We start from the raw sequence: 27,074 nt of genomic DNA on the forward strand, positions 1-27,074 counted from the left end.
GATACATGGGTGAATCCAGTATTCATTTAAAACTTCCATTTCACCGACGCTATCTCCGATTGTAAGGTGAAAATTCAGTGGATAGGTCCTATGACGACCAGGTGACCACAGATACATATCAATGATGACTTGGATAAAACATTTTGACGACTGTTTCCTGATGTGATGGCAGATTTTACGGTTGAGGAGGGGGGGCGTGGCGTAATGATGTGTCCGTGCAAACTGCAAAGTCCGATCTGTCTGCCACTGATGAGGTGAAGTTTAACCTCTTCTATTTGCAAAGAACCAGCGATTCGTCCCTTCCTATATACTTGTGCCGGAGATAAGATTACGGATGCGGTTGAATATTATTTTCAAACCTAACCTACGTCATCTTGCTGTGACATCAACCAGTAATTGACTGATTCTTGATTAATATATTTAGAGATACGATTACTCTTTTAATCTAATTATATCTGAGGTGTCGTGAGTGAACGTTTGTCCAAGGCCCATAGTGAAGTTGAACGCCGTTCTTTGAGATGTTCTCGAGACCGTCTGTGCTCTCCGACCCTAAACATAACGCAGGAATAGACAGGTTTGAAATTGATGCTTTCACCTTCGCTTTTACATACCTATACATTACTGTGGCCATGAAAAGACAGCGTTGAAGCCTTACATTGGAAACTGATTGAGCTGTTCATTTAAAGCCGGGCGCGTTTAGAAAATATCACAATTTCCAACTCACTATGCGTTTTGCTTTGATTTGTTGACCCTCACTGAGTTGCTACTGGCATGCCATGTGCCATTGTACTTAAACAGTTCAAAATAAGATTTGACAAATCAACAATCGTCGCAGTTTATATCCTGATTATGGAATGATGTTAGAGGTGTCAGGTGTATATGTATACTCACTATGGGTTCACGCGACTGTACGACAGAGTAAAGCCGGTCTTGCTGACGCTGTAGTCAGACATGAAGACCAGCCTGACTCCGTAAGAGGTGATGGTCCCAGGATCCTCATCCCCACAGTACTCGTCTGTGAGTCGGCAGGAAACCATATTTGAAAAAAATTGCCAAGGAACAAAATGCCAATGATGACAAAATATCAAAAGACACATTACAATTTTCAAAACAGATTTTCAACGTGACATGGGCAATGTGTCTCACCGACGAGTTTATTTTGGGCGTAAACCATGATGCTGTCATGGCAACGGGAGAGCCAATCACGTCCCTCGAGATGGAAGTCCTTGAACGTGATGGTGATTATCTGGCCGGTGTCGGGGAACAGGAATTCACAGTTCTGGTTGTCTGGGTAGTTGTCCGGGTAACCTGGGGTCGAGATGGTGCCGGAATCTTCCAAATACGTGCCTCCACAACTGGTCACTGTGCGGGACGGACGGTAGCCGTAAGTTGGTCAGTGTTACATCAATTCAACACAATTCTACTACTACAATCATTCAGAGGGATGTCCCGTAGCTCAATTGGTAGCAGCCTTACAGTTGAGCTCATGGTTCCAATTACTAATATTTGCTAACTTGGAGAATCCGGGGAAGGTCCTGGTTGGAGCTCCATTTGTCTTTCGGAAGCGCTGTAAAATGGGGGGGGGGCGTGATCGAGGAGGTTAAAATACACCACAACAGCGTCAATACTCAGATAGGTACCTAATGGCGGTACTTCAGATGAATAACAACAGAAACATTGTAGAAGTTAAGCTGAAAAGTCGACGACACTTCCTTGCTTTGTAGCTATATCATAAAACCACAACAACATTGGGGGAAGATGTTGACATTTCAACCAACCTGCATGACCGGACGGTCCCGCCCAGTCAGTGTTAGGAACCCCGCCGTTACATCCATCCCGCCGACAACAGTCCCTACAGACCCCGGTACCGTCACCGCTGCTCCTACAGGTGTCAGTCGTGGCACAGCTGCGGGAACAGCCACGCTCCAGCCAGATGGGAACAGACCCCACTGTAACCACCTCAGCCTCCAGGACACCAGGAAACATTCAGTTATTCATCGTCATTAAGCTAAACGTGTGGCTGTAACTGACAACTAATAATCACACACCTGGTGATCAAAGGTACTCGTTTTGCAATACAATACTTAATCGACAGACGGCACCGCTGCACTGAGTTTATTTGTCTCTCTGCTGGTGTTTTTCTGGTCTTCAAGGCAAAGCCCCATATCACTAATAGTAGTAATAACGCTATTTCCAGTGAATACATCTACACACATGTCAGAGTACGTACAGAAACCCCATATGTTAATCAGATCGTTTCCACGAGAACCAGTAGCTAGGCGAACACGGCAGAACTCACATAGCAAAACTCTGTTTCCTCGCATGTGCTCAGGTCAGTTTCGGTGGCCCGCCTGCCGCAGACTGAGTTGATTTGAGTAGTTGAACAGGAATAACACTCCAGTGCCGCCACCACACAACCTGGGAACACAATCCGTGTGAGTTCGTCTTTCTGGAAAATTCTGCGACTCACTAGACGTACATGCCTTGGCAGTGTCGCAATGGAATCCGTCTATTGCGAAATAACGAAAACGTACGTATTCTAAATATTCATATTCTCGGTATATTGGTAAAAAAATCAGTTTCACTTTATTTCATCATACAAACAATGCCTTCCTGGCTACAGAGTGAAGACTTTTAACTTAGAATGCGAAGAAAAGGACATTCTGTCTGAATAAACAAAGTAGGTACAATATATCATAGAATGAATCGTAAATAATCTAAGATGACATCAGCGGCTCCTTCGCTCTCTGTCATCTTTGATGTCGTCTCCTCAACTCTCAAGCGGCACCCCATGTCTTTACAAACCCTTAGTCGTCATTGAAGTATGCCCCGGTTACTCTTGTCTAATTTGATAAGTCGAAATTCTTACCGGTCATTGTGAAGAAGAAGAAGATAGAAAGCGTTAGTCCAACACGTCCCATCATGGTGTGTTTCTTGCTGTCCGCGGAAGATGTGTACCGTGGAGGCCAAAAGAGCGCTGTATCGGATGTAACAACAACAACACGGCTTCATGCCTCCTCCCAACTCGTAACACGACCCAGTTGGCTGGTGCCCAAACTTTCATAGCATCTCAGAGAAAAACAGGACTCAAGATCTACTTGAGTGGCGGTATCACTGTTTACTCATTGGGACAAATCCGAGTACATCTTGATATTTCTTGACTCAAAATTGCACAAAAGAATACTGTAGTTTGAAGCCCAAGATTGCTAGTATCTTTGATTAAAAACGTACTTCTGAAACTTGTCATTATCTGACGGCAGCTGCAGTGCCCGTGCCGTTAGGGAGAGGTGTTAATACCCAACAGCTGGAGAGATGGTAACCTGTGTGTTTATAGGGCTGACCTGCGTTACGTGTTGGTCTACATGCTCGGCTTGGCGCAGAGGTAAGGTCGTCGGTTGGGTCACGTCAACAAGTTAATGGACTATGGTGAAGCTGTGGTAGCGCTAGTAAATATGTTCGTTGGAAGCAAGGTCATCCAAGTCCAAGTCATTCATGTGGGGCTTCAAATCTTTGGGTTGGTGTAATCACTGAGTATCCTAGGCTATCTGCCAAACTGTCTAGGTGTCGAAACGTCCGACATCTATCATGACTGTCCGTCACAATTAGCAATTCAACCAATGATAGCATGGCAATTAGCGGTTCGACCAATGTAAGACCAGTGGCTGTATGTCCGTCAGATAGTTGCATTTTTATCTTTCTATTTTGCATTTCTGCGTTTAGAGAACATACCTAAAGGATGAGCTATGGAATGGGTAATTCCTGTTGTAGCTAAGCGGGGATGACTACTTAATAGTCGGAGTCGATAATTGAAAAAAGTTACGATATAGGTGAAGTTTTTATGTTCTATATTTACATATATGGTGATGGAAACAGCAAAACCACACGACTACGTATGAATGGTAAAAGTGTGCAAACGTGCTTTATTTGATAAGCGCATCAGGTTTTTTCATATCATTTGTCCTAGAATTTCTTAATTTCGTTGGAAGCTAATGTAGTGTGACATATATTTTAATCCATACTTGGGAAGTGTTGCACAAAATGATGTAAACCATGTCAACCATTTCTCTTCTCAAAACTTTACATCTCTCGATTCTCACTTTCCCATTGACTGCTCTTTTCCTTTCATTATTTTCTAGTTATTTTACACTCATTATGGTGGTGTCTCAGGTTACTTCGATAGGGAGAATCCGTTGACAAGGAGATGTTACTAAAGTGAATAAAACAGTTTCAAAGTCTTTCGTCACAAACAGTTATTTTGATTGCTCGTGCAGCACATAAAGCTGGTCCAGACAAATTCATTTGCGATGAATGTGAGTTCAATGGTAAAACTGTCCCTGGGAATTTTAAACGCAGTAATGCATAGTGTGTACAGTTCATCCTCACACTGTCTGTGGTCTCTCTCAGTGTTAGAGGGGCGAGCCAGTCATTTGCTCTCTCCTACAGGGAGAGTCATAGCTGCCCACGTCATCAAGTCAAAATACCATCACTTCTAACAAAGGAGACATTTCAAAATTCCTAACATGGAAGCCTAGATGCTGGATTGATATACATGTAATCGCGATTCTAAGTACATTATATGATTATATGGATTTGTGTAACGTCAGTTCCGCTTGGTCGAACAAGAAGGACATCATAAACAAATCATTGTAGTAAGACTATCACAAACATATGAGAACAACGCTACAGATACCCGCCTGTCCCAAGCACAACAGCCGGTAAAGTTAGAAAACAGCCCGGACAGAGAGTGAAATGTGTTTGGTTGGGATGCAAATGTTGAAAATGAAACAGTCATTTTTGTGCAAACAATCATGTTCCTATGTAAGACGGTTTACGTAAGTGCACTTGTAGGCTGGGCCTGGTGACATTAAACATTCATGACTATTCAATGATGCTATGGTAGATATCGTGGCGTTGTTCACTGTTTGTTTCCCTATCACAGAATAGACGCTATGGTGCCGATAGCAGCAGCCACCAGCACGGTGAGAGACACGTGGACGGCGCTGGCGCCACCATAGTCAGGTGTCATGGTGTTACAGTTGTCTGCCTGGCAGCAGCGGTAGCAGTCGCCCGTGCCGATGATGTTCTTGCAGTTGTCGGTGACCGAGCATGTGGTGGCGCAGCCTCGCTCCACGTGGGACCGAGCCGTGAAGACGGTGGCCACCAGCACCTGCGACAGGGGACATACCTTGTTAATTAGGCCAAACGACCTGATGTAAGAGTGGCGTTTGAGAGAGGTATACATGTAACGCTACATAAAACGACGTTTACGACATATGTGCTTATTCTTTTACAATACTATTGCATGACACACATAACTTACACTTTTCTCCCTAAACGTGCACTTTTTGCGGCATATTTGGCGACTGGCTCTCATCGGATATGAACACGCACTCTGTGGTCGAAGGCTAAGTGCGATTGTATAATGCAACTACTTGTATGTAAATGGAATATGACCTTTAGTTCTGTTTCTTGTACATGTTTTTGTTGTTTGTGGGGTAAAGTATGGACCCGTCACTTACGTAGCAGAATGTTTGGTTTGAAGCACAGGTCTCAGACACGACAGCAGAGGCGTTGTTCTTGCAGTCCGAGTCGTTGGTGAGGGTGGCGGTACACGTCCGACAGTTCAGGGCTCCTCCCAGCCCCACAAAGGCTGTCAACAACAAAAGATACGTCATGACTCACACGTGAATTGACACGACAAGCACAGACCAAACTTCCCATTGAAGTTGACTCCAGACACGCAAAAAATGTAACGTTAGCCACTTTTTCAGGACGGACTATCGAAAGTTGACCATGATATCACTTTGATTTGGTTTATGAGAGGGGGGCGTTTCCTGTTGCACTAACCACCACAGGGTTAGGCGGAATGTTTAATTATATTATTATATACAAAACGATAAGACGATTAAAATGATCGATAAAGTATATTTAAGTGTGACAACACCATAGGAACGGCCCTCCGCCATTGTATTTATTTATTCATTAGTTCAGCATGGAACATGTAGTGGCCGACACTTTTCTGCCTATGGTATAGGTGAATCGACAGTTCTTATTCAGCTGGCCTGGCACGCTATGAATTGTTGTACTTTCATTAGACGGTAACCTTTTGGTTGCTATTCAAACAGATAACACAGAGACGTTTGTTTCGTGCTAGGCATTGTCTACCTACCTATAGCGCATCGGATTAGACGATTACTGAAGTGCTCCGAGGTAACTCGACAATTTTAAAGCATATCATCCCACTGTGCGTGAGTCGTATGGCGTGATTTCGTGATTTTTGTAATTATCTATGATGTCATCACAAAGGCTAGACGGCGGCAGCAGAACAATAGAGTGTGTTTCGATGCTGTCATATCCGTCTGTTCAGTACCTCTATGGACTATGGCACCCCATTGTCATTGATTGAGCACTGAATACATGAACAGTGGAAGTTTCCACCTGATATTACGCATGAAATGTCTATTTTGTTGATTATGCCCACTGAAATACCGTGCCGCCAGTTATATGCTCCCTCCCCTAACTTGATTTCACTCTACATTCCTTTTGAAAGATATGAAGTCGAAACCCTTACTCTCTGACTTCATGTACATGAATATTGGTATCATATATGGAAGAATCGACAATGTGTCACTGTGAATACCGATGGAAACATCCAAACATTCCGGCATTTCTACATGCAAAGATGATAGCAACAGTGTGACAGTGAAAAAGAGTTTATAACTTGCTAGGTGCGTAACAGGTAGAGATCTATCATGTAAATAATAGCCTGATGTCATTCACATTCATCTAGTTGTACCGTGAAAAGTCATGTTTATAAACAGAGCAGTTGAGATTGCCAAACATTTTTTTTGTTACAGAATTCTTGTCCACACAGCTGCAACTGTGCTTGTTTTGCCTGGATCGGGAAGCTCTGCATATCTCTGGGATTATCTGTGCGAGAACAATGCGAACAGCAGATTCTGCCTGGGGCATTGGACTGGGGTGGTATCATCTGGATTCGACCGCACAATGGCTGCCGTTTTCAGTAGGGTAGAATGTAATCCTTTTTTTTTTAACGCAGATTTTATTCTTTTCGTTCAAATAACAGAATTCATTATATCAACTACCCACGCAATGCTTCGCTACCTCCTAAAGAATAACTTAACGCGCCGACATTTCTTACTCAAGTTACACTCAGATTCAGGTGGAATCTGTTAAATATACAAGCAAATCTTTTGGTTGACAATACAGTATCCGATCTCGGGTTGGCCGGACACTGTTTCGGCTCATGGATACTCTTGCCAACCGAAAAATCTTCTTAAAGACTACCATTTGTTGTCATGACTTCAAACATACTATCGCGAGAAAAGGAAACCTCTGGCGTCAACATGGTCACAGCTGGCATATTTCACTCACCGCACTAATACAGGTTGATCGTATGAAAAATGCGGAACGGGATTAACATTACACACAACATGGCAGCTAAATACCAAACTCAAATCGATAGCTGAATGTGCTTGCGGTTCGTTCGTTCATTTCTACTAAACAGCAACAACAATGTTGGGCGATTGGCATCCATGTATCTCAGACAGAGCTACACTTCGTGTTAAAAACGACAAATTATCAATAACGACATCAAGACTCACCTCCAACAACCAGGATTGCGAGGATTGTTTTCATCTTTGCCGCTTTTGAGACCGATCAAGGAACAGCTGTTGAAAGTGGAGCTTGTGGAAACCTGTAGACAGAGTAGCAGATGTTATGTATGATGTCACATAATGTTGTTGTTCAACTTGTTGGTCGCATGACGTGCACAACCGATGGATATTAGATGTTCAAACCTATGAATATTAGATATGATCTGAATATCACTGACGGTGATAGGAACAAATACCGTCATCTCCAAGCCTATTTTGAAGCGTTTTGTGCGAACAGAAAAAAACACGCGCCATGCACCACCACAAAGTCGTACATTGTGATTGTGATTGTAGAGAAGGGGCCCGCAAATCAAGCTGAAGCCATTTATCTGCTGCACGTTTAGGGATAACTATCTTGTCTGCCTAGCATAACCCAACTTACTTCAAAAAGGAAATCAATAACTACCTGATATTTGCCTTCTTAAGTTGCTGCTGGAGAACAGCGTGCGGACTTCTGTGACGAGGAATCAAAAATGGCTTACACTCGTAACACGTCTGTGCACAGGTATGTACGGCACGCCCTGATTTCAAGGTAAATGTAGGAAGAGCCCACAGAGAAAGTAAGATTAGGGGGTACTTTGCAAGGAAGAAGTGGTCTAGAAAATGTACTTCAAAACCCACGGAAAGTGAGGGAAGAACTAGCTAAACCAGGGTAGTCAGAATCTATCTAAAGTGCACAGAACAACGTTGAAGATGTCTAACACGCTGCCATGACACAAAGGTACTTCACTATCGAAAGACCATTCCCCTGTCTGTACTGATATCACCTGTCCTCTAATGAGACAATGGTCAGACCCAGCAGACGTGGACAAACCGGTTTCACCGAACTGACCCAGGGTTGAAATGTGTCCTTCGATCCCATAGTAAGTGTACAGATTGACTCACCTACCAAGGCGCCTACGTGTGGGAAGATACAAGCTGCTTTCTTTGTTGGACTCAAGAACAAAGGGAAGAGCCTGCCTGTCCGCACAGCACCAGGTGACAATGATGGGAGATCTACTACGCAGGCGCCCCAGATTACAACACAAATACTGCGAACTACCTTTCCATATACACATGTATAGTGTAACTGTAATTAATTGTTGCTGTCCTTTTTTCTAATTGTTCATTATTTGATTGACCCCGTATCTATTTCTGTTTTTGCTACTTTTCCAATATTATACGTATATTTGATCAGGGAACTGCAAACATGTTGGCGGGACTCTGACAATGGATGATTCAGACTTGATTATGAGTAAATTGGTTTAACTGCGCTGACGTGCATGTACACAGGATTTACTGACGTCATTGGCAATGGAGGGTTTACTTTCTTTCTCAGAACCACATTCTCATCAAAGGCAAAAAAAAATTATGGCAAAATTATCGATGCATCAAGTAGAGTCAGATTGTCCTCTTTCGTCTTCTTTGTTGGATATCACACCAACACTATTTCAGTGCTGCCCTCTAGCAGATTGTTTCGGTACTGAACTGACAACGTCTATGTGCGAATGGCATAACTTAATTGGACTCCAGACAAATTGGCCCGCACTGACGCCGAGTCATTTTCATGTCACGTCTGTTTGAGATCAACTTTGCATTAGTGGTTTAACTATTTCTATAGTTTGGAGTGTTTTCTATAATCTTATAAGTCCTTGTGCCCCCCCCCCCCAATCAAAACTGACCGTGCGCGCACGTACCCTGACACACGCACGCATGCACGAACACACACATGTACACACACACACACACACACACACACACACACACACACACACACACACACACACAAGAAATAAGATCATGAAAATACAAATATTTAATGGACATGTCATTTACTCTCTCATTGGTTGAACCAATTAGAACACAAATTGTGATGGACAGTCAGAATCGGTCTGTTGACAACAAAGGGCCTTGAAATGTTGCTATAAACAACTGTCATGGTATATGAAGGAAGTATACCAATTTGAAGAGGCAAAATGTAACGATGTTTAGGACCACATCGCTTACTCCAATACCTTCCTCCTCAGCACTCCTTATATGTATACGTCAGACTTATTGAGAAGTGAAAATTGGCACTGGTTCAACACAGTGCACAGGAACTCGTAAATTCGCAATGATGAGCAATGTTGGGCGTTGCCCTCAATCTCTGCACCAATTCTAGATGAATTATCACTATTCATGTCTACTCCCTTTTTTAGGATGACCCATGTATATAAGGAAAAAGAAAATATGCCCTTCATTTACCCCAAAGACCACCAGCGAACGTGTAACGTTACAGCCGGCAATGGCTAGTCTCCCAAATAAGGAAGGCTCTTTTAAATATGACCTCTACAGAACATTTCCCAAACATTCGGTATATTTTTACCATCTAAACCGTAACGGTTGGTTTAGTAACCCGGGTAATGTACCCAAAACTGGACCGACATTGAAAAAATGAACGATATGAGAAATGTTCTTACCCGAAGTTGCAGTCTCTGCTTATCCCTGGCTGATCACAAGTGCTGGTCACACGGTGCGCACACGACTCTGCGCCGCGCCCTTTCCAGGGTGTTGAACTCTTGCCAAGTCTGATGTCATGTCGAGATGAAAATCTTTAAGGGAAAAATCAGAACTAGGAAATATTACAGGAGGGGTTCAAAGTTCAAAGAACTATTGAATGGACACACCATACTCATGAGTTAAAACCAACCGCTCAGTGAACGCCAAGCAACTTACTAGTAGATGCAACTGGTATCATTTGACGATTGAGTTAAGTTGGGTCAACAGGACAGTGAATGCTCGGAATGTTAAAACACTCGAAATGTTAAAGTATTTTCTATACGTGATTGGCTCGACATACTATGTAGAAAAGACGTCGCTGATATACACATGCCACTCACTCCTAGCGCGGCACCGTGAAACTCGCCTTGCAACACATTGTGAATATGTCAAAGTTTCGAGGTCTTTTAGTCCAGTGTATTTTCTGGTCATGTTTTCGGTGTCGTTTGTGTGTCGCTGTGGGTGTACGTGTACATGTGTATGTGTGAATAACAGCAGACGTCAAAAAGTTGAACATATAGATATTTGGTAGGTGGGTAGCGGTCAGGAATACGAATGTCAAATTCATAATGGGCATCCCAGCGACTTTCTATGGTACTGCAGAGGAACTTCCGTTTTGATATCTCGTTCTCTGGACATGCTATGGTCGTGAATTTTAAGTGGTAGGTAATTCTTGGGGGACCGAGAGCAAATGCTGTAGCTACGTAGGTTTGCCCAACCCAAGCGGACTTTTTGGGGGACTACAGGGAGTCAGGGACCGATTTTGTTTCAGACTTTGGAAGAGAATTATAAATCAAGAAGGGGTCAACGGATCGTCATGATTTTCAGTAACGTTATGCAGATAGCTAGCGCTGCAGTGATAATTGACATAAGTAGATGCCAATTATGCAATTAGGGTCTAATTTGTATAATCAACGAAGAAATGTCAGAAAGCCACTGCACTCAACGATGGGACTCTTAAACTAATCTCCAAGTCCTAGTTGCAATAAAAACTTCTTTTGCCAGTTGGAAACGGTCTTTGCAACCGTTAGATCTGCTTGGAGATTACTCCTAAACATGGGACATATATAACTGAGAAAGAGAGAAATATCGATAGATGTTGATTTTGCAGATGAAGACCTCATTTGATACTATAATCAAATACCTAATATTATAATTCCATAGTGGTAAATGACGGGAATTTCATACTTGCTGCATTAGCACGCATTAGATAAGTAAAGGTGAACATTTTCAGACATCATGCATGCAAATCAGGGCAATAACCTTCTTTACTAAGATAAGACTATCATACTTTGGACAACTTGTGTTATTTGGGTCAAGAAGATCAACTGATGTAATTCATGCAAATGAGTACCTTATTTGCATAGTCAGTGAGAAATATTATAATCGAAAAAGTTAACATCATTTGGCGAGGGTATGTTGTCCTACATGTCAGGATGTATGGCGATGTATGAAGAGATAATCAAAATTGATCTGCTGCGTTTTCTCAGGTGTTGGCATGTCTCCAGCCATGCATGGTTGTCACGCGAACATCGTCTTAGTGAGAACAATCAATTTTCAAACATAGCCTCTGTTGTAGACTCCCTCCGGCTGTTTTCTTTTTCAAGTTACCGTTTTCTTATTACATAAGAAAAAATATGAAATGGTAGTCTCGTGGGGTGGGAGTCAGTAGGGGAGAAAACGTTTCACGAATGTAAGTATGCAAATTAGTGTAGTATTTTACCTGAATGTCTAACCTTCATAGACTAAGCAAACACACACACACACACGCACAATCACGTACACAAACGCTCACTATACGATAGAATCAATCACAACGCCAGTTATCTTCTTTATGTAAGAAAGAAACCCATACAACTAAATAGATACCAATACTTCCAGTGGTTCACTCTCAATCTGAACTTGTGAGTACCGTGACGTCACGATATTTCGCGACTGCGCGCGGTGCCCTGGGAGTGAGAAGGGGCATTCCTAACAATCCTGGTCACGAGAGTAGGTCGCCATGAAAACATCTCAAAATTTCTGTCACGTGACTGATCTAATAATGGCGGCTCGGGCGATGATGATTCGGGAGCGTCTTGCACTCTGACGACGACTACGTAACAAACCGGCACTTGTCGCGGCCAGGATGTTCGTCGTACCCACATAAAGACGTCGTCTACGATATTCTACGTATCTGGATCATTTCCATTCGGCGGGACTCGAGTAAAAGCCCCCAAACTGACGACGTACCGAGGACGCTTTCCGAGAGGTGGGTTACACGGAGAAACGTCAAGGGGGTGTGTTGGTATGGCGTGATTTCTCGGTCTGTTTGGGTACGTATGTTTGCTTTAACTGACCGCAATTAGCATCACATCCATTTTTATTTCCATCTGTGGCACAGGAAGGCCAGGAATCCCAAAGCGAGTGGTGGCAGGACCGGCTGATTGACCAAGTCTGTGAGAGGGCGGCACCAGCAGAAGTGACATACCGGTGTGTGGGTGAACCAGCCAGGGACAGGAAGTGGTCTTGACGCAAGATTTCTGGAATGTTAATGTAAAGCTCATCAAACAGCCATATGTACTATGACGAGAAAAGCTCTCCAAACCTTGATACGGTTTTAGTGACTCTCTGGTGGCATGTCTTACTCCGAGTACCGAACTGTTACTAGATCACCCATTCGTGAGAGCTCTCCTATGGCGGGTGGAAGCACAACACTGCTGTCAAAACGGTATCAAAGTATCTACAATTATCAATCTTCATCGTCCCTAATGCCTTCCAGGAACGAAACCATTTCTTCTGGGTACCGAAGGAGAGATCCTTCTCCAGCGGACAACTACTCCACAACTTACGGTCGAAGCTATGCGAGTAGTCGTAGCCTTCCCAATGGCCCAGGGCCACTGGATAGAGAGGGAAACAGAATACCTAAGGACAGGTGGGGCACCTACAATGGGAGCACAAGAACATCACCTATCAAATCTGTTCATACCGACAAGCACGATGACTCTTATAGATATGCTAGTGACAAGTATCGCGACAGTAGCAGCACGTCTTCCTCGCGGTATTCGTCATCAGCTTCAGGTGGTGCGCACGTGACAATCACCAAATTGGACAGTAGTTCTAAGTCACACAGCGTCTCGGACCTCACCAGCAGATTCGAGAGACTGTCAACAACCAGCGACCCGACCAGTAAAAGTGATCCTTACAAGACCAGGAACACCCTGCCAAGGACTAATTCAATATCCAAACTAAACTATAAAAGTGAAGATTTGCCATCAAGAACTTCCCATTCTTCCTCAAGAGTCTCCAAGACTCAGGTGTCTGGTAGTCGAGGAAGCCAAGAAATCACGCTGGACTTCAGTACAGACAGAAGGAAAGGCAGCCCAGTCCGGGATCGTATCTCCAGATCCAGCTCTGTGGACAGGGAGAATGACAGTCCATCTGCAGTAACAAGACTAACCAACCACGGAACACCTCCCAGCAGTGTAAGTATTTCTACATGAGTTGTGTTACTTCAGAGCTACTTCTTGCGCCTAAAGCTTATGATCAAAAGTAAATATAAGGGGAGAGAAATGATAAGGAACAAGTTCCTTTTCCTCAAAGGGTGAAAAACATTTTGTTGCTTGGTCGTGCAATCTATTATTATCTTGTAGCAGTAAAAACAGTGACTGTCATGTAACAACACCAGGATTTTAGCACACACATTTGTATACATGTATGTTAGTTTATGAGTAACTCATACACTAACATGCATATGTATAAATACATACATTGTATGTGACACAAAGAGATAGATGGTGTTTACAACAGAGGGAAAATTTGAGAGGTGTTACCTAGCATAGTGAAGCATAAATTGATAGCTGAACACAAAATCAATCAATCATCCGCAGGCATCATTTGCTGATGCATGGTGGCTGTTGACATGTCCCTCCAGGATGTTCTATTCTCAGCACAGAACCTTCAGTTGGCTCCAGCACAAAATTACAACAGGGATATTATCTTTTGTTTTGTAATCATGTAAGACACCACAGACAGTCTTCCCAGTTCCCTTGTAAAAGTCTTGTTGACAATGGTCAAGTCTCATATTTACCACAAAAATATTGCAGCTCCCATAGGAAACCTTTCCCTAATTGCCAGGTGTACCTTTGGGACAGTCACATTACAGTAGGGATCTAAATGCCTGAATTCCACAAAACCTGTTTGTGCCCTCTTGGGAAGGCATGGCTATTGATATGATCGGACCCCATTTGGCCTTATGGCTTCATGTAACCATTAATCCTTCAACAGTACCCTGGTTGTTTTATGTAAGAGATAGCAGCATCCTTTGGGAATGGAGGCTAGTTGATAGAATGCAGTCTTCCTTTTGTAATGGCCTTGAAGGTACAGGAAGTGTGGTTATATTAAACACAGGTTGCTAGGTATATGTAGATCATTTTGAACAATGTAAATGAAATGACCCCTGCATAGTGTACTAGCAGGTGATTGCTCATGTGGAGTGGCAATCAATATTCCAGTGTCGTGAACTTAACCACCCTGATGCTTTTGTTGCATGTATCTATCAACCACCTGTGCCAAAGGGATAGCAAAGCCCACAGTTCTAATGATAGCCTCTGTGATGTCTGTACTAGCAATCACAGAATCACCCACCACCTTATATAGGCCTGAAGAGGCGGCACAGGTGATTACTAAATCCTATCATGCAATCTGCCACACGAAAAATTCAAGACTTAGAGAGATTGAAGGGATTATGGTACTTAACACAATGTTATGTCTTCTTTGTAGTGGAAAGTTACCAACCTACATATCTGTTCTTTTTGTGCAACGTACTACGTACATTGATTAGCACGATCACATATATCACATGTAAGATTGAACAAGCCATCATGGCGAGGTCAAGCCAAGGTGAGGTGACCATTATACATCCACTGACTAAATGCCATTTCACCCACACCATCCCCAGTTTATGTGTTCAGCGAAATTCAGTCATGTCAGCAAGTTGCTATTTTAAACATCTGAACAAATCTTTAGTTTGGGATGTACATACATTATGAAGGTCCAGGAACATTGGAATATACATCAGTAAAGTACCAATGACTCCTCTACACCTCAACCAGAACTGATTTCTATATTTGGAGGTCTCCTCTAGTGGGTGGTGATGATGTCAGACCCCTGACAGACATGAAGGCATTCAGAGCTATATTTGTTCAGGGAGGAAGCTGTAAGATACCCAACTAATCTTGATGACAGTCAGTAAACCCTAAACCAAGGTCCCTCACAATCTCACTGTGACTAGGAAGGGTAAATCATTAAATTTGTCAGTGCTTGTGACCTACTAGCACTAGTAGAATGTTGTACTGTACTACCTTTCTCAATGCCATTTGGTTTCAAGTTTCTAGTGCAGAGCACATGTACATACTCATGATCATAAGAGCAGGTTATTCCTAGGCCTGTTCAAAGCTGCCTCACATTCTGGACTCTGGGTCAAGGGCCATCAGGGTCACTGACCGCTGATCAATGGTCTGGAATTTAGGTGTATTGGTCAGGTATTGGACTGATCACCACAGTGCAGTACATGGAATAGACCTGCTGTTAGATATGTTCCATTTCACGGATACAGTATTTTTAAAGTATATCTGGGTAAACAACAGGAGGCTTGGATCGAAAATGAAAGCAAAGTTTCATGTGAAATTCTGCAGATGTGGATAAACCGAAAGAACCTGATAGTGTTTGTCAACAAAGAAACCTTCCTCATTATTTACAGATGCAGTTTCAGTCATTGGAATGTTTGGGTCAAGAGCAGAGATATTTGTGGAATGCCTGCTCTATAGCCAACAGGCACACTACTTACCCATGCCAAATTTAGGGACCTATGGTTTCACAACAGTCGTTGTAACATTGACAGAGCAGTTCAAGTTAGGAATCACAGATTGTACTTAACAGTAAATGTTCAGATGACTTGGAGTTAAACATAGATTACCAACACACAAGACAAATTCTCAAGTACGTGGCATCTACATGAACAGTCATTTAGCACTCCCCAAGGCCATTGAACAATAGTGGAATTTTGTAACCATTCATGTAGCAGTAATACTAATAGGGCAGCAAACTGACACCCTAGGCCTAATCACATGTTAGAAAGCTTAGACATGGATTAAGTACAATAATCATGTTTGATCAATTTTTGCATATGGTAAGAGTTTTGATAAGATATTGTAAGATGTCATACTAGGGCTGGGTGTGCATGGATACCTGACGGGTTGGGGAAAGGTGCATGTGGTGGAAGAAGAGGGATGGGCTCTGCCTTCCAATACCTTGCCCAAGGCACAGTGGATTACTTGTAACAACCCACTGCCCCTATGGCCTCAAAAAGGCTAAGGGACCTTTACCCATTTAGCTATTGTCAGCTGCTATATATAAACTATAGGAATTACATGTAGGTGTCAGCTTGGCATTATTGATTATGATTTGTTTGGTAGGAAACATGTTCTGAAGAGTGGAAATCTAATAAGTCATCAGATATCAAAAGGCTTTGTTATTAGAACATATTGCTATCAGTCTCACATATCAGTGATATTGATTGATAGACTGTATAGTTTAACCTCTTTTTTTGCTAGATCATGCAACTTTTTTTTTCTTTCCTTTTGTATGACAACCATAAAGCAAGGTCTGAATTTATACATACATCTACATGTTAATGTGTTGTTGATTACCATGATAAACACAACGGTAAATAAACAGAATTGTGTGTTGGTAACTGAGTGTTGTTTAACTCATAGGGTGCCAACAGTCGCCGTTCGTCAATAGGAGGCTCATCAGCAGAGGGATTGGTGGGGCTGCGAAACTTGGGCAACACTGTAAGTACTTATAGCCCTCCAGTAGTAGTAAACAATTGATGGTAGTTCTTATACACCTGCGTGAACTGTACAGTTGTAAATGATGTTTATGACTTAGGTTAGGTCCAGCCTTTTGACATTTCCACAGGCAGAAGTCAACATAGCCAAGTGCTTACTAGTATGGTGATGGCATTAGATGTGATCATTTACTAGTACTAGTACTATGGTACCTCTTACATTAATGTTACCCTCGGTATGGCAAATTTACCATTGGTTTCATCTGTAACCCACTTCAACAATTTACGTTTAAAAGTTGTAGTTTTCTAAAAGTTGTTGGTTTTCATTGTTAAATCTGTCATTTTAAGCCTACTAAAATACATTTTTATGAGTTTCATGTCATGAAGTTCAAATTTTTTGGTGAATTTTTTGTCCATTCTGACAAGCAAATTTCCGTCTTGGGACCGAGGGATGGGTCCTGGAGACTGCATCCTTGTCCATCCCTGTATAACCCCTGCTCTGTAGAGGATGGTTCCATCACCATGTTGTGTTTCGTTGCAGTGCTTCATGAACTCCATCCTGCAGTGTCTGAGTCACACCAAGCAGCTGGCTGATTACTGCATGAACGACAACTACATCTTTGACCTCAAGGACTCCAACAGCAGTATGAAAGGAGCCCTCATGAAAGGTGTGTATCACTGCTGGCAATATATCTCTTTGCCCATCTGGGTAAGGACTATCGCTCACCCAGATCAATACTAAAAAGTAGGACAGTGATGGGCGGGTGCTTCAGTCATAAGATGAGTGCACCTGCGGCACCATGATTATATGAATATTCAGAGACATGGACATCTGATGCTTCTGACACCTCGCCGTATTTAAATCCATGTGATTATCCCAAAATGTGGGTAAGTAGGTTGTATAAATTACATTTGTGGCAACCATTCCCTGTATGAATAATGTGTTGGACAGGAATTTCTGGGGGATGTTAGGACCATGAATAGGTACCATGTTGTGTGTTGGGTGGCTCTGACTTGGTAATGAGAAAGTAGTCCACTGTAAGTAACATAAAGCAACACAGTAGGAAATACCAGGCCTTGTGCTTCAGTGTGTAATTTTTGCTAACCTTCAATAATGAAGTTCAATAAAAGGACTAAGCAGAATTGTCTCTCATGCAAGAAATGTCACACTTACAACAGTTTACTGGTTAGAATTAAGTGAACCATGCCCTACATATCTCTTGAGCTTCCCACTTCAACCACATGTTGACACTTGTATTATCCACAACATAACCACAACATGACCCATTTCTAAATGAGCAAGCTCTGCCATATGCTGCTTTGCAGTCAAGTGATTCTAACCTATGACTAAACACATGCTCACACGCAGTTGTTTGGCTACAGCTTTTGCCTGAGAGTGTAATTCATCCCTAAAAATCAATAAATGGACCCACATACTGTACCTCCCATGGAACAAATACCTGCCATGGGGCCAGTGTGACAAGAGCTCTTGGGCAACATTCAGGGCTCTCTACATCCCCTAGTGAGGCATTCAGATATGTTGAACTAGCAGGGAATGCTGTTTTCAAAAGAAGGGTTGAGCCTGTGTTTTCGCCTTCAGGCAGTTCAGGCCATTGTGCTTTTGTTTGTTCAGTCCAGTTGTACACTGCTTCAGAGAAAGTTGAAGAGCTTGATATCGGGTGAGACACGATGTAACGCAGATCCTTTATATGATCACAGATCCAAAGATCCTTACTTATTATATTAGTACCTATTAAAGCAAAGTCCCATACCATGAAATGTCAAGACGATTACTATAGTGTATGTGCCCTCACTACTTGCATGTATAGCAGGCCCATCAGGTTCTGAATCTGAATGGTTGAGTACATGTAGCTATTGGCTTCTCTGTAATCAGTGCCGGACTGATATATGCCTAGTGGTTTGCACACGGTACACAGAAAACTGTATGGGATAATGGATCAAAATAAATAATAGGAAATGCCTCCCTGATACATGTACTGTACATATACATGTAGCTAGTCGCATTAGCAGTGGTAGACATTTTTGACACCATGTTTTACAGTGACTTTTAAATAATATCATATCCTTCAAAAGCCTTGGATCTGATGACGTAAAAGTATGATAAGGAGAAATACCTGATTTTGTGAGATCTTGTTAAAGACCCTGAAATTGAATGATCAGGGTCACAACCTGATAGTATCAACAGTTTAGGTGTGGTTTGATATGCCATCATACATGTATGCACATCAACTTAGTCTCTTTTTTATTGAGGAGAAAGACTATTTCTGTCACACCAGACTGTTCAAAAAATGCAGTGGTTAGTGTAAAGTAAACCAGTGTGCCTCAGGTTATTCTCTGGTAGTCAGGACTGTTGAAGACAGTTAAGAGTGAAAGTTTATCAGGTCATGAAGCCAACCACCTGCACAGTCCTGAGGTAACCTGAGGTTATATTTACAATGTCCAAAATTATCAATATCACTTGATGCTTTAATCTTTGTCTGTTTAAAACTGCTATCGGGTCAGTTCCACACCAATACATCTATATCCATGGCTGCATGGGCTATATTTATCTTTCTTGAATGCACCAGAGGCATCAGTGCCAACAGTCAATTTTCTAGTTGAATTATTATTCATAATCATATCTTTGTCATTGAAAACTTCATTGATATTGCTCGTCTTTCTGGTCTCATTCCACAGTAGGAATGAATAGACCTAAACATCCAAGGCTGTACTATTCCTCAGATTTCTACATATACATAAGGCACATGCATGTCTACCCTGTTGTACCCTACTAATCTACATGTGTATTTGTTCCACCTTCATCCACAGCGTTTGCCAACCTGATCAAGCAGATGTGGAAGGGATCAAGCGATGCAGTCAGCCCTTCTGCATTCAAAGCCCAGATCCAGAAGTTTGCACCCCGTTTTGTGGGATACAAGTGAGTAGTTGTAAAGGCCCCTCTCACTGTATACTGTAATGTTGTAAAGTATCTTTACTGTTTACTGTATTCATTCTGTCACTGTTAGGCTAAATGAAAAAGTCATTTCATGATTTGTCATTTCATGAATGTTTTTATTACTGTCCAGAGCTCAAAATATTCCCCTACAATTTGCAGCAAATTCTTTTCAGGTTGCAGGAAAAAAACAGTAGCAATATGTCAAGTTGAAAGAATATAGACACAGTATTGCAAATCACTTATTGGCAGAAAATGTAGAAAAAAACACAATCTCAAGCCCTGCAATTGTAGCACTATTTGATTATGTTTTATATTTACATAATTTTTTTTTCAATCATTGCCAAATTACATGACTTTTGCAAATCATCAATTACTCTTCCAATTGCATACTGTTAGAAGGTACTGCATTGTATGTCATGCATTTTAATGTAATTAATGTACTCTAATGCTGTCCCTTCCTGCACACAGCCAACAAGACAGCCAAGAGTTTCTGCGTTTCCTGCTGGAAGGTCTCCATGATGACATCAACAAGGTGCAGGTCAAACCTAAACCCAGCTATGGCGATGATGAAGAGATAGAGAGACTCAGGTAGGCTGGGAACTCATGCCAGTCTTAAATGTCTTACTATTCCTGCGGAATTGTACTGTAGAATTTCAAACTTCTCACACATGTCTTAGACTAAGTAATCTTCCTGGAAATATAATCAGTCAAAGACCAGCAAAAGTACACTTTTTTTATTCTTACGTAATTGAAAACATAAGTACCAGTATCAGGGACTATAAATCTCATAAACCTGCTAAGAGATTACTGAGCTTGTTTACAGGTATATGTAAGTACTATGATAAAGGTGCTCCCAGTTACTTGACATGAATAATTTACATTGCAAGGGATAGCTTTTTGAGCCGGTAAGCGACTATTTGTCACTGCCAGTGTCTTGGAGACAGTAGGATTAGCTATGTGAGCTATGGATGACAAAGTTGTCTGGGTATCCACACGCAAACCTTCATCTTGTACTATCTTCACTCATACATACACAATGTGAAGTATAAGATAACAGAGTTTGGTGTGATAGTTGATTTATTTAGCTTAACTACAAAATTCTGCATGATACGCAAATTTAAATGAATCTAGTTTTGTCCCCTTTTTGCCTTTTGGAGCTGCAGTATACTAAGAACTACTGTACAGATCCTGTTACATCATGTTTTAAATCCTTGTACATGTACTAGTACACCTGTCATGACTGATATTATGCTGAAAACTTAATGCCTGGATGGATCCAAGGACATAAGGACAGCCTCTATATTGATGCTAATACAGGATCTTCTTCAGATGCGCTTATGTTGAGTCAATGTCGAACAAGGTCAAGTTCAAGCCCCAGCTGTCTATATACAGCACAGGAGCGCCTACAGACGGCAGGGTGCCATGGTGCTTACATGCCCAGGATTCCCCTCTGCTCATGGTCTGCCAGACTACTGTGCTCAACCAGTCTGGTTGGGACACATCTAGAACACACTACATACACTGAAACTGTTGCCAGATCTGCCAGCACATGGATACATATGGTTAATATATACACACACTGCTCCAGACATTCCACACACACTCCACCTACATTGATTTTTGTGATGTGTCTGTACTTAGAAGTTACTTGTAAACAGGGAAGAAAAGGCAGCTGTTTCTGCGGCCATTTGACCCCTCTGTTCTAGCAATAGTAGTATGCTTACGCCCTATCTTTTTTTGGATTAGTGACACAGTACCCCTCAAGATGTTACTACTGCATAAATATTTTGCCAGCTTTCCTTTTCCAGAAAGCTACATTTTCAGTGACTGGTCAACTGTTGTGTGTAGAAATGGATTTAATTTATATACCCATTAATTTTGTAGGCTATCCAATAAAACATCACCTCAATAAACTGAGCAAAATGTGGTGATGCAAATGTGGAATTTTTGTTGTTGTTGAAAGTGCTACCTCTACTAGCATGATGTCAGTGCTCGACAGATATGTTGATGCTACTCAAATGTACCAGCCTGTTCACTGAAGAGATGGAATAACCTTGATCACAACTGGTGCTCTCTGGACTAGATATTTTCCAGTAGGTCCAGAGTGTTGGATGGATATGAGCAGTGACTAGTACTAATAGTAGGTGCACAGGGATGTGTGATGGTCTGATATCTTACATGTTTTTGTTTTTTTTTGCCTGCAGTGATGAACAGAAGGCTCGGCATGCCTGGACCAAGTACTTACTCAGGGACAACAGCCAAATCACAGGTAGGTTATACCTTCAACCTGCCTTTCTTAACTTAAGCACTAAGTATTGGTACTGGCACACTGGTTAGTTGTGGTGAAGATGTGGTGAATAGAACTTGGTATCAGTATTCATTTTGACCAGTCTTTCTGAAGGTGCTGATAAGTTTATTATGGACACCTGTGAGATGCAGCAATTTTCTATCTTATTGCAGTGTTTTTTTCAGTTTCAAACTATTTCTTACAAGGTTAATACATCATGTGAAAGATAGTCATATAGCAGCTTAATGAGAGCAGTGACTTAAAACCACAGAAGTGTTATAACTTACAAATGGTAACATTCATGTACAATGCATCTGTAAAACTGCCATTGGTAAAATTCCCACTTGAAGAGTTATATGTCACTAGGCCTTGGATTTCTCTCAGATATTCGTAGCTTTGAATGTACTGTTTTAATCCTTGCCACTTTTCACATACATGGTGCATCTTTACTTGTGTTTCAGACCTGTTTGTAGGCCAGCTGAAGAGTGTGCTACAGTGCACGCACTGCCAGCATTGTTCTGTTACCTTTGACCCTTTTTGGGATTTGTCGCTGCCAATACCCAAGGTGAGAAAACAGTGTTATAAATAGGGAATATAGCTTAGTACTTATGAATATACTGTAGCTGCTCTTGTCTTGGTGCTTTGTAAAACCTTTTTTTTCTGTAATTTTTCCCATCCAAAATAACTGAAGAGCGTTAAAAGTATTTTCCTCTGCATAAACAGGTAGATTGCACTGGTTCTTACAGACTGATATAGCAGTGTACACACTGATACAGAAGTTATAATGCTCATGTACATGACTTTGCGCTGGAGCAATTTCTGCATTTTGCTGATGAGATCCTTTTATTGCAGAAGTCCAGCATTGATGTACGAGATTGTCTACGGGACTTTGTGGAAGAGGAGGTTCTGGATGGGGATGAGAAGCCTGTGAGTATTGGTTGGTCGTTGGGTGTCTTTGACAGAAAGTAGATCTAGTCCGATTTGTTGTTTCGTTAAACTGGATAGTGAGTGAGTGAGTGAGTGAGTGAGTGTTGCAGCTGTTTTTTTTTAGATAAACACTTGGGCAGTGTTATCCAGTGCTGTATACAAGGTTTATTCTTTACAAATAGAAAACATATTGAAGTGTTCATGGTAAACTCTTTAGTCCTACCATTTCTAAAACTACTTAAAAGCTTCCGTTGTTACAAATCTACATAAACCTCTGGAGATAATGTTGAAACATGCTCACAAGAGTAATCTATTAGACCTTACTGTACTGCAAATCTTTTGACGGAGCCCTTGTCGCCCAACAGACCTGTTCCAGATGCAAGGCACGTCGGAAGTGCACCAAGCGCTTCTTCCTGCAGAGGCTGCCCAAGATCCTGGTGCTGCACCTGAAACGGTTCTCTGGCATGAGGTATCGCCAGAAGCTGTCCACAACGGTCAACTTCCCCCTGGCCAAGCTCAACCTGCAAGAGTTCACATGTCCTGAGAGTAGAGGTAGGGACGGATGTGTAGTAGTGCAAATTGTAACTTCACATGTTTTGTACATGTTTATTTCAACCTCTACCTTGTAAGACAGTAGTCTAAACATATTTTCCCATTGTGCTACATAGGAAGTGCCCCAGCTACCTACGACCTGTATGCAGTCTCCAACCACTCAGGAACAACATTCGGTGGCCACTACACAGCGTACTGCAAGTACCCCACATCAGGCGACTGGCACTGCTTCAACGACTCAAGGTGGGTCTTTTCTCATCCCTCTGCTGTTGCCACTGGTATGTTTGTTTTATGCGGAGTGTGCGTAGTCTAGTGGTTAGTGACCCTGCCTCTGTACCAAGAAGCCGTGAGTTTAAATCCTGGCTGTGTCGCTCACCCGATATGCACACTTCTGGAAATGGTTGCAGTTCTTAGAATGGGACGTTAAGCCGTGGAAATGGTTGCAGTTCTTAGAATGGGACGTTAAGCCGTGGAAATGGTTGCAGTTCTTAGGATGGGACGTTAAGCCGTGGTCCACTGTTCATTGTGCCTGTCGAAAAGAGCTAATTTCCTTGGTACAATGAACCTGTAAATTCTGTATTATAGCGTCTGTCTTCACTGTCACAACCAGTTGAAGAATAGCTCTTCAGTGAGCTAAACTGGTTTGAGATCACTTGCATTTATTTTTTTCTAACATGAAAATGTGATAACAGCACATGGACTGTTTCATGAACTGTTTATTCAAATTTAAATTGCTTAGCACCCATGCCATGGCTGGATTGAACAATAAGTGACAAATTCATATACACATTGAACATTCATATACATATTAAAAATGACATAGATGGTTACAGCTAATGTTTGTGGGTAGGTCCGTTAAGTGGCAGAGGCATTCAAACACATCATTTACAGGTCCTGATTACTGAGGCTTGTTGCCTGAAATACAATAGAAAGGATTTCTCAGTCTCTCAGTCCTGAATTTTGGTGTGGAGAAGTGGTATTGGTTCCTTAGGGACCGCCGGGTGTACTGGTGCCTGGTGTTCGGTACCATCGAGTGCAGGGGGTGGTTGACAGTCCGCATAAAGAGAGTTTTTACAGCTGACTCCTGTCTGTCCTTAGTGGGGAGACTTGTCATAATGTTGATTCTTTATTTATTTTCAGGGTGAGCTCCATCTCGGCCAGCAGTGTAATATCATCGGAGGCTTACGTCCTGTTCTATGAGCTACGAGACAAGTCCCGGTTGTAGTGTCACAAAATTACACCCTCGAGCATTCAAGGTTTTATTCTACTTACTGACTACTGTCTTCCACCAAGCTAATTGTTTAGAAACAAAAGTAACATTTCGAGTTGCTATTTTGTGACAAAGACAAATTTTCTGGTCTAGTAACAATATGAAAGATTGTAAAGGTGTATCCTTCCAAAGTGTTAAAATGTGTCAAAACAAGAAAGGTAGAAACAGTCTCTATTGTTGTGTAAAGCAACTGCCCCTAACAACAGTTCTAACTATAGTGGTGCTGCTGGAAGGTAGAATCAACAGCTCATCTTTGAGAATATTTAGTATATACATGTGCCGGTAAGCCGGTTATATTCAGCTGCATCAATTCTACTATGATATTTGTTCTAGGGTTGTTTGTATGTATATAGATATATAGATAACACATGTAACAAACAGCAAATGTGTAATATAAAATCTGATATAGATATACATACATATATGTATGTATGTATGTATGTACATGTAGATATAATCCTCTAGATGACCACTACATGGGTAAATTTGATATGTTGTCAATGCCAAATGTTTAAAAGGATACAATTTAGCACCATTTCACTTGAAATGAGAGGCAAACTGCCATGGAATTATGCAGTTTCTAACCCCATAATTCACGTATCCCCTTATCATGTATTTTATTTTGTACATATCACATTTTGCAGAAGAGGCCCAATATCCTGTTTGTTTTTAAAGTTTACATGCTGTACGTTGATTTTGCAATAGTGTTTGAACATCTATATTATGTCACTGTTTGTTGTGTTGTCATAGAGTCTAGTGTGCATGTTAGCATCATTAATGAATACCTGATTGGAGTACAGATAATATCTTACCCCACATGGGGTTGTTTGTGCCTGGTGTGGATGGGTTGAGGATTTTTAGCACATATAAACTATACTTTTGATGTTATTTATCGTACACAAATAAACTGGACCCCTCACTCTGGAATCAGCCAAGGAACAGTAAGATGATGCCAAGCAAACTGAATATTTGCTTTTAATGGCAGCCAATAGCACAGAACTATGGCAAATAAGCCAAAAGATGTGTATTATGGCAATATTTTCTATCATGTACAATTCCTTTTGTTGATGCCCTGCCCTCTATGGTGGCATTAACTCACAATGTTGGTGTCCCTGTCAGAGGTTGTCAAGTAGAATGGTGACAGAAATGTCAGTTGCATCAAGCAGCAGATAACGTTAGCAGAAAGTGGCTTTTTGAAAGTCTAATAACTTTTGAGGATAGCTACATGTACATGTGTAGCCAGGAGAACAATCTGTAGTCTAAGCAGACGAGGGAAATGTGAACTGTGTCAGATGATGATAAGTGGTTGATGGTACTGGTTGTAGGGGAAATACACACTCGTGGGTCCTTGGTACAAAAGGGATTGAGGTCTTTAATAAACAGATCAAAACTCAGATCAGGTACTCGGTGTATTCATCATTTCATCTTTTATTATGTCTTGTCATAGTTGCAAGGGTCTGTCAAACTTTGGGCTTATTTATTTCAAAGACTCGTAACTCGGGAATAGAGCACGATATTTGAAATCAGTTTTCAACTCCTGGCCAAGAGACCTTTCGAATGAGTCCGAGCTTCACTCTGACAAATCGCTCGTTCGCAGTGGTGTCACCACGCCACTGCCTGACCCGTACATGTATAAGGAATGCAGAGAGCATCAATCTATTTACACAGCCCAGGTGACAAACAGGTGTTATCCTTAGATGCACCTTTAACGCAATTATAAACAAGCCTGTTTCACCTCTTAATTAGACCCTGATTACAATTCCGATATCTAGATTTGTTAATCATTGCCTCAATAATCAACCTGTCCAAAATAATGCAAATTGATCAAACCCAACCCGAGTTATTCACCTCCAAAGGTAATGTAACTACTGGAGTAACCAAAAACAAAATCTTCTTGAGGAAGATATATATTACAAGGTTCATCTCCTCTCACATCAGCAGTCAGGTTGTACCATTGTATCTAAAAATACCATGTTCACACAGCATTCTTGTTGTTCATGCATCGCTACTTAAGAGGGACCCAACAAAAAATACCTGTTTTGTACCGTAAATGATACACT

General features: G+C 41.7%; 3 protein-coding genes across 8 annotated transcripts; 1 reads left to right on the forward strand and 2 right to left on the reverse strand.

Moving 5' to 3' along the window:
- Nucleotides 1-21: 21 nt before the first annotated feature.
- Nucleotides 22-3,170, reverse strand: LOC136432830 (tolloid-like protein 2). The gene is made up of 6 exons (XM_066424358.1): nucleotides 2,870-3,170; nucleotides 2,300-2,418; nucleotides 1,779-1,965; nucleotides 1,147-1,362; nucleotides 892-1,015; nucleotides 22-549 (listed from the first exon to the last, which is right to left on the reverse strand). Coding segments are annotated over exons 1-6 (702 nt in total). The 5' UTR covers nucleotides 2,925-3,170; the 3' UTR covers nucleotides 22-548.
- Nucleotides 3,171-3,900: 730 nt separating this feature from the next.
- LOC136432833 (probable weak neurotoxin 3FTx-Lio1) lies at nucleotides 3,901-10,245 on the reverse strand. Of its 5 annotated transcripts, XM_066424361.1 has the most exons (5): nucleotides 8,562-8,655; nucleotides 8,083-8,197; nucleotides 7,626-7,717; nucleotides 5,520-5,650; nucleotides 3,901-5,167 (listed from the first exon to the last, which is right to left on the reverse strand). In XM_066424361.1, the coding sequence occupies exons 3-5, from the start codon at nucleotides 7,657-7,659 to the stop codon at nucleotides 4,934-4,936; spliced, it is 399 nt and encodes a 132-aa protein (XP_066280458.1). In that variant the 5' UTR covers nucleotides 7,660-7,717; nucleotides 8,083-8,197; nucleotides 8,562-8,655; the 3' UTR covers nucleotides 3,901-4,933. The 5 variants fall into 5 exon arrangements, with proteins under 5 accessions (XP_066280458.1, XP_066280460.1, XP_066280461.1 ...); XM_066424363.1 differs by lacking the exons at nucleotides 8,083-8,197; nucleotides 8,562-8,655 and adding an exon at nucleotides 10,115-10,245; XM_066424364.1 differs by lacking the exon at nucleotides 8,083-8,197 and having other exon boundaries at nucleotides 8,562-8,689.
- A 1,968-nt stretch (nucleotides 10,246-12,213) lies between these two features.
- Nucleotides 12,214-26,408, forward strand: LOC136432835 (ubiquitin carboxyl-terminal hydrolase 2-like). 2 transcript variants are annotated; one of them, XM_066424370.1, is made up of 12 exons: nucleotides 12,214-12,444; nucleotides 12,577-13,657; nucleotides 16,949-17,026; nucleotides 17,564-17,690; nucleotides 19,852-19,960; nucleotides 20,447-20,566; nucleotides 22,183-22,247; nucleotides 22,727-22,830; nucleotides 23,118-23,192; nucleotides 23,558-23,744; nucleotides 23,861-23,987; nucleotides 24,885-26,408. In XM_066424370.1, exons 2-12 carry the CDS (start codon nucleotides 12,812-12,814, stop codon nucleotides 24,967-24,969), a joined length of 1,923 nt encoding a protein of 640 aa, XP_066280467.1. In that variant the 5' UTR covers nucleotides 12,214-12,444; nucleotides 12,577-12,811; the 3' UTR covers nucleotides 24,970-26,408. The 2 variants fall into 2 exon arrangements, with proteins under 2 accessions (XP_066280467.1, XP_066280468.1); XM_066424371.1 differs by having other exon boundaries at nucleotides 12,586-13,657.
- Nucleotides 26,409-27,074: the final 666 nt, after the last annotated feature.

This window comes from Branchiostoma lanceolatum, chromosome 4, assembly GCF_035083965.1.
Source record: "Branchiostoma lanceolatum isolate klBraLanc5 chromosome 4, klBraLanc5.hap2, whole genome shotgun sequence".
Taxonomy (NCBI): domain Eukaryota; kingdom Metazoa; phylum Chordata; class Leptocardii; order Amphioxiformes; family Branchiostomatidae; genus Branchiostoma; species Branchiostoma lanceolatum.